The sequence below is a fragment of the Benincasa hispida genome, chromosome 8 (genome assembly GCF_009727055.1).
Source record: "Benincasa hispida cultivar B227 chromosome 8, ASM972705v1, whole genome shotgun sequence".
NCBI classification, from domain to species: Eukaryota; Viridiplantae; Streptophyta; class Magnoliopsida; order Cucurbitales; family Cucurbitaceae; genus Benincasa; species Benincasa hispida.
The window spans coordinates 40,925,769-40,941,000 of record NC_052356.1 but is presented as its reverse complement, the minus strand read 5'-3'; the positions used below and the strand labels follow the sequence as shown (position 1 = coordinate 40,941,000).

General features: G+C 29.8%; 1 protein-coding gene across 1 annotated transcript; it reads right to left on the bottom strand.

Annotated features, from left to right (window-relative positions):
- Nucleotides 1–256: 256 nt before the first annotated feature.
- LOC120082873 lies at nucleotides 257–8,346 on the bottom strand. Its single transcript, XM_039038233.1, has 13 exons — nucleotides 7,997–8,346; nucleotides 7,222–7,333; nucleotides 6,387–6,658; nucleotides 6,234–6,308; nucleotides 6,094–6,152; nucleotides 5,808–5,943; nucleotides 5,034–5,130; nucleotides 4,676–4,742; nucleotides 4,268–4,366; nucleotides 2,234–2,323; nucleotides 1,477–1,631; nucleotides 798–899; nucleotides 257–718 (listed from the first exon to the last, which is right to left on the bottom strand). Exons 3-13 carry the CDS (start codon nucleotides 6,637–6,639, stop codon nucleotides 565–567), a joined length of 1,287 nt encoding a protein of 428 aa, XP_038894161.1. The 5' UTR covers nucleotides 6,640–6,658; nucleotides 7,222–7,333; nucleotides 7,997–8,346; the 3' UTR covers nucleotides 257–564.
- Nucleotides 8,347–15,232: the final 6,886 nt, after the last annotated feature.

The following is a 15,232-nucleotide window of genomic DNA, read 5'->3' as shown; positions in this document are numbered from 1 at the left end:
ATTTTCTTTATTCCGAAAGAGAAAAATTGAAGTAAATATTAAAACATCAATTTGTTTCTGGTACTAAGAACATATTTCATTTGTCTATATTTTCTGTGTATTTAGTAAATGAATTTTAATAAATTCTAAAGTTAATGTTATTAAATTTAGTGCTTATTGTTAGCTTAAAATTTTTAATGAAACTGATAAAATAATAATATTAATTTTCATCTAAGATGTAATGTCATTTAAAAAAAAAAAATTAACATGTTAAATCATGGTGCGTAAACCTAGTGCATAAACAAAAAATGATAAGAAAGCAAATGAAGAAAAGAAAAACAAAGTGTTAACGCCTGCTTCCAAGGCAGAAAACAATATACTGAGGAACTTGAGAACTCTAGCAAAATACAAACCTCAAGAAAGAAAGGAAACATTAATTTATTAAGAAAGAAAAAGGGAAAAAGCCAAGACCTATGATGAAATACACACAATGATTGAACAACGACGAGCTTTCCTTTGGCATTTGCACCATTCGTTTTCAGCGTCGCCTCAGTTATGTATTGATGTAATATGTGCAGATTTGTCTTATCTTTGATCACTTTTTAATTGTTTAGAGGCAACTTGTTGACCTCTGTTTATATTCTCCTCGTTCCATGAAGGGTCCACTGCAGGAAGTTGGAATTCGTCTGGCTTCAGCGCGAGAGCGAAATCGGGCAATGTCGGTGCAGTTTCTACGATTCTGTAATTTATTCATTTATTAGTGGTTTCTTTTTACTATGGAAATAAAACGAAGTCTACAATTCAAGAATTGGACTTACTTTTCAAAAGAGTACAAGTCACGGTTTATCCGCACTTTGCTTGAAGCATCTTTTGGAATTTTTTCTGATAGATACTTCATGGTTCCAAAGAGCGGCGGATTTCTGCATGAAGAATGCAAGTGTTTACAATTGTCAGTTATATTTTAACCTCTGTCAATTCTGAAAGAAGTCAATATTTAAGGTGCGAGCGCCACATATTTAAGAAAATTTGATTTTTTAAAACTTTTTTGAAGGAAAACATATGTCAAATCTAGTTGAGTTTCTATAAATAATGAGAAGTAGAACATACTTATAGAATTTTAGGTTAAATTAACAAAATATCTAATAGCTTTCTGAACTTTAAATTTTGTGTCTAATAGGTTGACAAAAAAAACTTTTCAAAATTAATTAACCATTTAATATAAATTTGAATTTTATGTAGCCATTCAAAAGCTCATAAACTAAATTTGAAAATTTCGAAGTTTGGACTGAATTTGTAAGATAAACCAAAAATTTTAACGGTAGTTTTAAACAAAAGATTGTATGAAAATAAAATAAAACAATACGTTAACTTAAACCTTATATACGACATTGGTTTGAAATTCTTTCTACTTCAAAAATGAAAGAAAAGTTAGAAACGGGTTGGAAATTTGCGAACCCAAAGACTAAGAACATAGCAGTGAAAAGAGAAACGAAGTACCTTGATAATGGAGGAGCGGAGTTAAAAGCCTCGCAAGCCTTTTTACTTTCTTTAAAATATTCATCGGCTGCTTGCAATGCAGCTACAGCCATCCCGTGGGACTTCTCGGTGTTTCCCTCGTCAAGTATCAAACCATGATAATAGTATGCTGCAGCCTGTTTATAATTTAACAAAACCCATGGGTTAGTTCTACATAGGTTTGCCACAGCTTATGCACTATGACATTACTGACCATGCTGACTTAAATAAACGAATATCAGTTCTCGTTAGAGACGGCACAGCAAAGTTTACTGACTTGGAAATCGAGATAATTAAGAACCAAATATGCAATACTTCATAGAAACAAGGATGAAAACCTTTAAGTAGGATGAAGCTGAGTACACACCAGTTTTCTTTGGGCTGTTTGGATCTACTAAAAAAAGTGTTCTTTAAAAAAATCATTTTTATTTTAAACTCTTTTGATTAAAACTATTTAACATACACTTTGAAAGTGTTTCAAAAGCTACTTTGAGTGACTCAATCACTTTAATTTTTTTCAAAATGACTTATTTTCAAAATTAAATACTTGAAAAATTAAACAAAACACACCCTTAATTAACTAAGAGGAGAGGCAAAGATTCAATTAAGCATTTCATCCTAACTACGGGATATACTTTTATATCTTAGTATTCTTTTGGGATGTCATTTATTTGGCTAGGAATGTTATTGATGTAGTTAATCAAAACCTAGATAGGATATAAAGGAAATCAAAGCATACCTTTGCTTCAATGTATTTCCATTTAACGAAGAGCCGGTGCTTCTCTCCCCAACCATTTGATAACGGAAGGTTCATGATGTTATCTTGGGCCTGTAAAGCAATCAGAGAAATATATGAGCTGCTATTTGAACAAACAGATAGTGAACATCATTTCAAACATATCAAAACCAATTCAGAATCAGTATTTGCGGGAAAGAAAAATTGGTCAATATACTAACAGACTAATCAAGAACGCCAGCCTAGTCGTCCAAGTAATTAAAATACAATAGCCTGAATTGTGAGAAGTTCTACATGACAATGATGACATTGTAAAATTATGCATGAAACTCGGGCAACATATTGTAATCCCGAAAACAATATAAAGACCCATTACATTAATGGATATTCATCCATGTCCATACAATCAACAAAGGTCCAATAAGTGCATTCGATTAATGGACGTTTCAGCATTCCAGAATCTACGTTATTCTATTTCATGCAGGAGAAAAAATTGAGCTCGGTCCTCTGCATTTTCTTCACTTCTGACCAATAGAGCGCTTGGTGTTCATGTTCGGTTACAAAAGCATGAAGAGGCTAGTCATTCAGTTAGTTATAGGGGAGAAAATAACAGTCCCTATCAATGATAGTCACAGGCAACTTTCCTTGGTAGGCGACCAAAATCCAAACATACCTGGACGTGGCATAAGTGAAGTTCCTAAAGGGTTGTTTGTTTCAAAGTTTTCATGGAATTAAGATGCTTGGAAAAAGAATACCTGGATATAAGATATCCGAAAATAAAAGATGTCAACTATTGGTATTAAGATGCCAAGAACTGAATACTTGGATATGAGAAACTTGAAATTTTTTAGTTATAATCTTATCAATTAACATTAGTTAACTAAATGAATTCTAACGATTGAATTGTCTTTTATTTATTTATTTTGATCTGACTTTTGTTTATTAATTTTACCAGCATATATGTTGATTAACTTTGATAAGATGTTATTTATCAAAATTATTTATTTATTATTTTTAATCATGGTATATGATACATAATTTTTTATTTTATGATAAAACAAAGAAATGAAAAATGTTATTCCTATAGGAATATAAATAAATAATCCATGTTTTTGGATGGGTTTGATGTGTCCTCCCTATATGATATAACAATCATATCGCATGGCACCATGCCAATAATGATTTTTTTAAAATAACCAAAAATGGAAAAGAAAAATTAGCACACATGGGATAGAATAACTGCAAATAAATGGCCCATAAAAGTGCTTTCTTAAGAGTCGTGACTAATTTCTGACTCCGTTTCAGTTTTATTGATTACTAGTTCACCTCCCCAAATCACCAGGATGCACTAATACACAAGCGTAACTACAAAGGCACAACCCTACAAACAAAGTTTTTTTTTTTTTTTTATGGAAAATAAACAATTATAACCATATGGCACTGAGAAAATTCATTAACTAGTATTAATGGGCGGAAAACAAAGAACACGTATACTTCCTACTTTTGCACTTTTTTATTCTCCCAGTGAAATTGGCATAATTTTCCAGTCCCTATTGATAAATAAACTTTAAAAAAAAATTACAACAGAAGAAGAGTGTAAAAGCAATCTATTCAATCCTTACAAACAACTTTTTTAGATACTTGTATAGAACAGTGCATGCAAATTTAAGTAAATCACGTAAACGTACTACCCTAAAATTGTATGCTGTAGCAAATAGAAAATACTTCATACTATATCAGACAAGAGATGTTATGCACTTATAAATGTAATGTATCTGTTACAAGTATGTGGTACGATGCGATGCACAAACTAAAATGGATTCTATGAAGAGAGATAGGATGTATGCATTAATGTTTAACGTGCCATTGTAGAATCCAAAAATTACCAATGCTGGGAGTTGACAGTACAATAGGCAGCTACAGAAGTCATATCTTGATCGTTATAATTATAAATATGTAACACAGATCAATGGCACTTCACTCAGTCAATAGATCAAAGGTCAATAGTTACTGTGATAAATTAAAGAACAAACTTACCTGCTGCCAGTATTTTACCATCTCACATGCAAGCCTTCGCTTAACAGCAAGAGTTGCTTTGGTGCTATCAATAGCCATTCCTAGCTGGATATCAACTCCCTGTGTCCAATTTGATAGAAGCCAATGAACAGATGAAAAGGTTGCAGTAATAGGAAATGCGTAATTTATATGTGAATAAAATGCATAGATGAAAGAAGTGCGCTTGTACTATCCACCTAGATCCTTGTACACTAAATTGTTTGGGAAAGATAGAAAACGAAACTTGGTCAAGCTAGTCCTCTACGTGGACAATGGATATATTTTGATAAGAGGTTCAACATTTCAGAGTACACCCAAAAAAAAAAAAAGGAAAAAAATGCATCTAATCAAATATAGCAGGCTATCATTAAGACAATCTGAACATAGTACCTGGCCAAGTGCTTGCAGGCAAAGTGCTCGGAGAACTCCTTCAGCAAGGTCCACCGGCAAATTTCTCCTACAGAAGTAGAAATGCTCAATTGTAAGAATAACAGGACAAACATTCAAGAAACTCGAGGTCCATAGGGCATATGGTTTGAAAGAAACAAGAGGTTGTTGAAGATCGAGTTCTTTTTCTAGTTTGTATTGAAGGTGGATCTCAGCTATGTAATTGCCATTTCTTTTTAGGTTCAGAGGATCCTTAACCGACTAATTCTTGTTTGATATGTATGCTTAACAAAATATGCTTGAATCAAATAAAAAATAATAAGGATGTTAACAATGTTAAGATCACTACTAATCTGCATACCTAAATTCGGCAGGGAACTGAGGAAGAACGTGTCTAACAGCACAATCCAAATATCCTGCAGCTTTTACAAAAATGTCAATTGAGGCTCGCCTACTCTCTGCAGGGGAACAGAAACCACCTTTTAGTAACAAGGCCATAAAATTGAGGTTAAATGAAGTAGGAAGAAAGCCTGTCATCTTGAAAATTGCATTCTGTATTGAATAGAAATTCCATGTCCTAATACACAGAAATATATCCTATATTTCCATAATGGTGACCATACAGAAATTCACATCTAGAATGCAGATTGGACCAAACAATGGCATCACAAGAGATAAAGAACCAAAAGCTTCCTTTCTACACCTTTTTAGCTTGAATTACATCCTTTAATGAAAACAACACTCTTTCATTTTTGGAAAAAAAATTGTCATTACATGATCATCTGAATGAGCTTTCTAGTAACCAATGCTTGTATGTAAGAAAGATTTAAAGGAAATGAATGTAACTAACATGCCACATGATCATGCATCAATTAAAAGTACATCTTGTTTGCAAAATAGCATGTTACAGGTTAGCTAAAACAAAGATCTTGGTAAATTCATACTTCCATATTCTATGCAATGATTCCAAGGCTTGATAAGAGACAAATTAAACTGGGATATAGTCCACTTGATATATATGTATTACGCATTAAAGGTTACAAAGATTTAAAAGAAAAGGGAAAAGAAAAAAAGAAAAAGAAAAAGAAAGCTATAGGCCTAAACACTTGCAATACAACATTATGCAGAAAATTACCTTCTGATACTTTCGGTTGATAACCATCGGGAGATGTTCTAGGAAGAAGTAATAAGTTGGCCTGTGATAAAGATAGCATTGCCATTAAGTGCAAAACTGACAGCACCTCATACCAAGCGTTGGACATGGCAGTTTCCTGCAAAATAATTAAGTTTTAGCAGGATAACACAATCTCCTCTAGACTTACTTTTCAGAAGTCACTAGGAAACTACATAAATTTCAAACATCCAATTATTTTAACAAAAAGCCAACAAATGTTCTCAAGTAATTCTGGTATCATGACAACCTCCAAATCATCCTCCTGATTAATCCACGCAAACTGTACTTTGTGTTGAAGTTGGTTTCCTAGGTAGAGCACACAAGCAATGTTCTTAGGCATTATCTTAGAAATATAAATCAGTCATAATCAACTAAAATCTGGCTTACCATCTTTAACTAATCCCAAAAGAACAGGTAAATAATCTTCCAGAGCTTGCTGAAGATCAGCTAATGTTGAACCACCTAAAGATAACAGTACCATTTGGTATCTCAGAAGGAAAGAAGATATATTACACAATGTAAATAATTTTCATTACTAACCATGTTGGGTAGCAGTTTTTCTCCGTGTTCTAGTAATTGTTGGACCTTCTTGGCCAGCCATTACAACTATGCGAGTTCTCAGAGCTGATAGGCGTTCAACTATATTCTTAGATAGATGATCGCCAAGTGCTAGAGAGAAATCTACTGGTTTAGGAATGCGCAGACCAGGAACGTAAACAGAAACTTCCCCAATGTTTCCCGGCCTCCGCCTGTTTCCACCAGAATCTGCTGGCTTTGAAACAAGGCATCCCATATCCCCAGATATGAAATTTCTGCCCACACAATATCAATGGTTTTCAATTACTCTGGACTTTTAGGCATTTTATATATTCATATGGCATAAGTACCAATTCATCAAATTAGTCCAGGTATGGATCAAAAGAACTGACAAATGAGCTGGTGATGAAAAATCGCTGAAGCAAAGAACATAGATTTCACAAGAGCAGTTGCCAGTTGGCAACAAAAAAGAGGCAGATATATAAATAAATAAATGCCAACCAACAAAGCAGAAGTAGTAGGTTATTCACGAGTCACTCTTAAAATTGTCCACAAAATAAACTAAAAATAGTTCTTCGTCCTCATTTATCATTACTTTTTGACTAAAAATAAACGTATTAATTGCAAGAAATTAATGAAATATAAAATCCGTGCTCAATCGGTCACTAATCAGATGGTTTATCGATCAGACAAACTTCTGGCGGATTCTAAACAACATCGGTTCAACAGATGTAAAAAGACGATAATATTTAACAGCTTAGATCAAAAGACATGCAAGAGTCACATGAAAGGAATGAGACACAACAGTTGCCTTTCGCAACTTTTTTCTGATACCTACATTTTTTGTCGTTCTTTTTATTGCAACAACAATAAGAATATAAAGAAGACGACGAGCTAGCAAGGGCGCATTGATTTACTCAAAAAGGACGAATTCCTCCCTTGCACCGATTCTGCAAATACATAGTTCAAAAGCGAAAATGTGAAAATCACGGAATATTAGTAGCACAAAATTCGGAAACCTACATAGAAAGTAACAAAATTAAAGAAGCTTCTAAGAGGAGGAGCAAAATCTTCAAAATAAAGATTGCGAGTAAAGGAAATTCAGGCAAGCTCAAGCAACAGTTGAAGAAAAGCAAAGTTAAGCTAACACGTATAATCTTCATCCGTTTTCGCTATTGAAACGTTTCTTGATTGATGAGGAACCATGCCGTAAGTGAGAATTGAAAGTGAAAAGAAGGAACAGAAATACAGGAGATGAAAATAGAACAAACGGAAACAGAAACAGAGAACGTGAAAGAAGAAACACCAGAAAATTGCCGATAATTGAGAACTGATAGGTTCAGAGACGAACAAATTCACCAAAACATGGAAATGCAACGGCAAACAAAATTTGAAAAGAAGAAGAAGAAGAAGAATGAAGCGAAGGCTCAGCCAACAAAAACCTATGCAGAATATATTAAAATGAGAAGCGATGAAGTTTTGAACCTCAAGAAAACATTCACAATTGAAGATTGCGTCACTGTTTAACACAGTTTTCAGAGCTTACAAAAACAGCAGAAACGAAAAATCATGCGAAAGGAAATGAAAAACATGAAAACAGACAACAATCTCACCATAAAACACTGAAGCTTCAGCAATTCTCAATTCAGAAGAAGCCAATCTTCAAAACAGAGAAAGCAAAACCCTAAGAAGGCAACCATTTTTCAGTGGAACACACCTCCAAAAGTTTCAACCTCAAGCAATTACTGTTGGCAAAGGCAATCAAAGACAAGAGAGAGAAAGAGAGAGGAAAGAGAGGTTGCTTTTGCTTCTTTTTCTTCCGCTGTATTTCGGGTCCCTAATGGCAGAATTTGAGGTATTCTAACATTACGCCTTCAATTGTTGTTGTTGTTGTTCAACTACGAGTACAAGGCAGCTTGCTTTAAATAATAATAGCGTTTTTATGGCGCTCGACTCTCTCAAACTCATCTCACTCCCTTTCACATTTCGATTTTCTCTTGCCCTCTTACAAATTATACCGTAATAATTGGGTGCATCTAAATATCAACTGTTTTATGCATCTTTTTTATCACTCACATCTAAAAATATATTAAAATATTTTTAAAAAATAAAATTTATCCTATGATAAATTATGATTAGACAATTTGATAGTATGCACAAAGATTGGTAATATTCGAGATGCATCTAAATATATTTCATTTTACACGGTTGTATGAGTCAAGTGTAAAAAAAAAAAATCCAACTTTTGATTTTAATGTTGGTATACCATGTCAATTGAATTATACTCATTTTGTCAAAATTTGAATGATAAATATATAATAAATTGCATAATTGTAGCATCGAATTTCACCATTGAGCGGTAAAATCCAGGTGGGCATTTGATATTATTAAAAAAAAATATTGTTTTTTTGTTTTTGACATAGGTTTTATATCCAACTGTTGTTGTTACGAGACAGTCATATTTGTAGCCATCTAATTGAATAATTTGTTTATGACTTAGATCTTATGAAATTGAAGGCATGAGATTAAAAAATAAACAAAATTATTATTTTTAACCATGATTTAGAGAGTTGTTGCTACTACAATATGATACTATCTTAGTGCATGCTTAGGAATGATTTTGAAATTTTTAAAATTACTTTTGTCATATTCAAAGTTACTCTGAAACAATCATTTAATCCCTCGAAATTAATTTAATATGTAATTTTACCGTTTTAAATGTAATTTTTATATCATTAAAATTGGTTTTTGATGATTAAAAACATGTTTTAGAGTATTTTGAAAATGACAAGTGTTTTTAACTATTTAAGTATCAGTCTCAAACATACCCTTATTGACGTGTTCGAAAGTAGTTTTGAAATTGCTAAAGTGCTTCTGTTATTTCCATAATGTACTTTTAATGATTTAAAATTAATTAATATTCGACTTTATACTTTTAAATACGATTTCATACCATCAAAATTAATTATTAAAACATGTTTCAAAACAGTTATTTAGAGGAAAAAAGTGATTTTAGCATTTCGTGATTTTTACCATTGATTTAGAGAGTTGTTACAACCACAATATGACAATTACTTTATTGACTTTTTTTTAACGTGAGATTTTAAAAATGTTGGAATCATTTTTATCACGTTGAAAACCACTCTAAAAAACATGTTTTTAATCATTTTTAAAATAATTTTAAGAAAATTTTTTACAGATAGAAAAAATGTCAAACTATTTACAACTGAAAGACACTAATAGACATGGATAGGATTATCTGACTTTCTTAATTACCACTAAAAAGATGAATTACTGCTAATTCTTTAATTAATTACATCTTTAGGACTAAATCTGTTATCTGACCTTTTTTTTCTCCTAACTTGTAGTAATAATTAGCTTTTAAATTCCCCATGATTGATAGGAATTGAATAATTATTTTCTCCAAAAAAAAAATAAATAAGGGTTGACTTGTGTCGACATATTATATTGTAATAAATAATTTAACTTGAATATTAAAAAAGAAAGTTATGTTGCATTTGAATCAACTTTGAAATTAAAAAAGATTACATGCTTTTTGCTCTTCCATCACAGTAGACTCTGGAAGTTATTATTTTGGTTTCATCGCTGACTGCACCCACATGCTTATAAATCAAGACCGATGTTGGTGTGCCCCAATAACTTTTTGGACTAATAAATGGTCCCACCATATCAACGTTAGTTATTTTTTACATTTCTTTTTACTTAAATGATTAATTCATTTTATAATTCAAATTTTTATTTAATTAAAGACAAATACTTTCTTTTCTATTCTCTATTTCTTTGATTCGATTTGGCCTCTACTATTAAAAAGAGAATTGATAGAGAGTTCTTTTCTTTCCAATTAGATTCATAGCATTTTAGATCTATGGAATTGCAAAGTTTCTAGAATTTCTATGTTTGATCACTCGTGTTTGGCTTAAATCTAATCTAAAGAGTGATTTTTTAGGGATTTGGAATAGCATTAGAAGTAGATTTTGAAATTATCATCTTAAATGCTTTGAATTCTCCTATCAAAGTTTGTGGTCCTTTTAGTCGAGGTGACTAAGTGACTCGGTCAAAGGAGAGGACTCCAGATGATTAGAATTTAGTGATTATTGTCTTTAATTTGTCCATTTTCTAAGACTATATATGTAAGTCTAGTTATAAATATATTTTTATGTGCCCACATAAAGTATAGTTTAACAATTAACTACATCTACTCCTCTTAAAATTAGATATTCAAATTTTCATTTTTAGTACTAAAAAAATCTAATTTTGCAAGAATGTGTTAGTTTATGCCTCGTTTGATAACCAGTTTTTTGTTTTTGTGCTTTCAAAAAAAAATTTTGTTTTTGGAATTTGGCTAAGAATTCAACATTTCTTAAAAAAATGCTTATCATTGTAAGAAATATGGATGAAATAAGCTTAATTTTAAAAATTAAAGACTAAAAACCAAATAATTAACAAATGAGGCTTAGGTTAGGGTAGTTTTGTAACATATTTTGTTTATTTTATTAAACTTTTGTAGTTTATTTTTAAAAGTAATCTATGTTTAATTAAATTAAAATCTTAATGTTATAATTAACGCGTTTATAATAATAGCAATAATAAATTAATAAATTTTGAACTGAAAGTGAAAGTATTTGAATTTAAAATAAAATTGTAAATCAATTATTATTTTTTTAAAAAGTAGAAGTGTCATTTTTGTGAAATCTTCCAAATATTACAGTATAGGATTTGATAATAAACACAACATTTTATTATAAAAATATTTGAGCAACAATATGGCCACTCCTCATTTGTTTATTTATTTGGTTAGTTGGATATTTTAGAGTTAATGAATCTTACGTCCCATAATTGCAGATATTAATATACAATTAGCTCTCACCTTCTTGGAAAAGCCATCGCGGCGTTTAATTTGTATATTAATTTTTTATCTTATCTTCCAAAACCATGGCATTTTATAATTCATAAATTATCTGTCATTTTAATTAACATTCAAAGTTTTTTTTTAAAAAAAATAATAATAATAATAAAGTTGTTTTAAAATAATAATCATAAAATATTATTTGGACATTGATATTTAATTAAATATATTTATCGAAGACTTCAAAATTTGGAATATACGAGAATTAATGTTTGATGAACAATGACCTGTCAATTTAAATTCACCAAAGTTAATTGAAAGTTTTGCACAAATATACAAGGGTGTCTTCTGTTACTTCACTATTATTAAAGCAAATTTTTTGATACCACATTCTATGATATAGGATTCTATCTCGAAATCAATTATAATTAGAGAAATAATTTGAAGTGTGATCTTTTGAATTATCTAATGTCGGATTCCAACATTTAAAAGATATTGTCGGTTCATCTTCTTCTTTTTGTGAGCAAGGTTTAATTTCCATATTGAAAATGGAAGGGTTTTTTTTTTCTTTTTTTTTCTTTTGAATTATGTTGAATCTTTGTGGAATGTGGATGGATAAACTTATACTTCTTAATTTTGTTTCTAAGTTGGTAATTGTCGATATTTAATGATCTTTTCTACCATGTTTGTGAGTAGAGAAATCGAACTTCTAATTCTACTATTAATAATATAATTTTTGTGTCAATTGAACTAGGTTGATGTTTTATTGAAGGTATGTAAATATGTTAAAATTGTTCTTTTTTAAATAGTTTTAGTAAATATTATACATACAAATATTTAGATATCTTGTTTAAGTAAAAATTGAAAAACCGCCATCTTACTTTTAATTTAATTTATCCATCCTATATAATTCAATTAGCATAAAATATGAACTATCGATCAAAAAAATAAAAGATTCGAATCTTCATCCGCTAGATGTGAAAAAAAAAAATATTCATCTTCTTAGACTTACAATTTTTTCTTTTTATTTAAGTTCTTAAATTTTGCAAAATGTACAAATCAATAAACTACAGAACTGTAAAATTGTTACAAATTAACACAATGTTTTAACTTTATATAATTTAGAAACAACAGTCTTTAACCATCAGCTCAATTTACAAAAGCAGAAAATTGTTTTAGAGAATTTAAGTTTGATTGTAATAATTATTTAGGCCCGTCGGGTAATTATGTCATTTTTTATTTTTGATTTTTTAAAATTAAGCATATTTTATTCACATTTCTTACAATAAATTGCATTTTGTATAATGGTTGAATTTTTAGTTAAATTCTAAAAACAAAAACAACTTTTTAAAATTTTTTTTTTTTTTAGTTCTCAAAATTTGGCTTGATTTTTTAAATCATTGATGAAAAGTTGATAACAAAATAATAAATTTAGAAGTGGAAGTAATGTCTATGGACTTAATTTTTAAAAACAAAATGGTTGTCAGACTTACTTCAAAGATTTATTGAAAACAAAATCCAAACATTAAGAGTTGAATGGTGTATTAAAATTGATTGTTTGATGGTGTGATTTGAGCATGTATATAGTTAGCCGTGAATTTTTCAATATTCACTTTCTTTAAATTGTGTGTTTTAGGATATATTTGAGTGAGAAATTATCATAAATAGCATAGCATATTTAGGTTTTCATCTTCCAAAACTAGTACGTTTTTTTAAAATTTATAAAAATAGTTTTTCTCGATCTATCTTAGACGAGATCGATCATCGACAATTGGTTAAAAAATCATCTTTTTCTATTTTATCATTGTTTTGGGTTTTTCGGTATAGCTCACCGGATTACACACGAAGATTTGTTGATTTTTTTTTATGTAATCTTTCGAAATCTTATATTATTTTCAACTTTTTTCTAAATTCGGTTATGTTTACTAAATATTATATCAAATTATTTTGTAGTTTTTCAAATTGTTAGTATAATTTATGTTTTTACAATTATAAAAATTTTCAAAATTCCAGATGAATTTTCCAATTATCAAAATAGAATTTTCAAATTGATTCAATATTTTTAATTTTGGGAAAAATCAATTTTTTTTGAAAAATTGGGTAAGATTTGAAATATATATAGATTTTAATTTCAATCTGAAATTTCACTGAGAATGCTCAAATATATGAATTTTTGTGTTAATTATGTCCGAAATTTTACCGAAAAAGCTCAAATATAAGGAAATTCAGTACTACTTTGCTCGAGATTGACACCGAGATGCACATAATCTCGGTGTAGATGATCGAGAAAACTTCAAACAATCGATAAGTTAGAAAAAGTTGATTTTTTTAACTAAAATCTCGTGGTCAATCTCGTCCGAGATGAATCCACAAAACCTATTTTTTAAATACTAATTTTTTAAAGTAAAAATCTAAACATGCTATTTTTTATTCGAATGGATGACCGATAGTTTGCCAAAATAGCCATCTCAATGTATACACGTTGATGTTAACTTTTACAATTTACTTCAAAAAAAGTAAGAAGGAAAAAAAATCAGTTTTTTTTTAATTAAATCATAGATATTTATCATAATTCTCTTCTCATTCCAACTATTTGGTTGAATGATATTTATCTTCATATTGGAGAAAAATGTCTCATCAAGTTCAATTTATTCGAGTCGAATAAATTGTATTATATTTTATGTTTATCGGGTACTTTTTACTATATCAGATATAGATTAAAAATATTAAGAAGAGTTCAACTCAACTGATATAGTGTTTGTACTATTAACTTTGAGATCAGAGTTAAAAATTTGATTTTCTATCCCTCGAATTTAATCTAACACCTTTGGAGAAAAAAGATATGGTTTAAAAATATATGAAAAGACCAAGTTAATTATAATTGCTAACCATTCATATTATATAGTCAATGATTAGTGATTTAACATCTTATTATCGTCAACTATCATCAATTGACCTAGTGGTAAAAAGAAGATATAGTCTCAATAAATAATTAAAAGATCAAATGTTCAATTCATGGTGCGTAAATTGTCTCGGACCATACCGATATTAAAAAAAAAAAAAAAACAATCTTCTTGTCGTCAATTTTTTCATTTTTAATTAATTCTTAAAATGCAAAAAAAGCTATTAAATATCACTGCAGGGGTTAAGTGCTAAGGGCTGCTAGCACTGGAATGCAACATTGGTGCTTATCCCACCAAACCCATTTACTTATTTCTTTTTTCTTTTTTCTTTTTTCTTTTTCCTTCATTGTTGAATTATTATAATTGTTATATATTTATCAATATATTACGTAAGATGAAATGGTGGACATAAATGGCTAAGAATAATTATAAGATAATTAATATATTTGAATCAACATTTAAATTTATTAGAATTTTGGAAGGAAGATTATAAATAGTCACTCTAAGATTATAATAAAATAGCTTATTTTTAATCGTATGACAAATAAAACACTCTTTTTTAGAGAGCTCGCTCTCAACTTACATGAGTAAGATTGAAAAATGAAGGAAAAAGTTATAATTTTCTAACATTTCACCGTGAGCGTGACTCAACGAAAACTAGTATATATATTTTTATTTAAGATCCGAGCTTCAAATCTTATAGTTATATTTGTTGTACTATAAAATTTTGATTTTACCAAAACCACTATAACTTAACTATTTGGGGCGCTGAGATAATATAATATGTGCGGAGTTATGATGTCTGGAGAATTCTAATCGAGTATGAACGATCGAGTATGATCGAGTATGTTCAAACATTGAGATGATATATGATACACACAGGAGGAAAATGACGGTGAGATACAAAACATGTTCCAAAAATGGGCCAACAGACAATTAAAATCGGTGAGATAGGATAATAGACCTCCAAACACTAGAATGTGATAATATATCATCTCATGTTGGGCTCCAAACTGCCCCAAAAGACAAGTTTCATTCCATCTTTTGTACTAAAAAAAGGTGACATTATTTTTATTAAC

Excerpts from the sequence above, each read along its gene's own strand:
- LOC120082873 (XM_039038233.1), bottom strand. The coding sequence starts at position 6,639 with ATGGGATGCCTTGTTTCAAAGCCAGCAGATTCTGGTGGAAACAGGCGG. Across the intron at positions 6,309-6,386 it reads AAAAACTGCTACCCAACATG|GTGGTTCAACATTAGCTGAT; the intron begins GTTAGTAATGAA and ends TGTTATCTTTAG. Across the intron at positions 719-797 it reads GACTTGTACTCTTTTGAAAA|AATCGTAGAAACTGCACCGA; the intron begins GTAAGTCCAATT and ends AATAAATTACAG.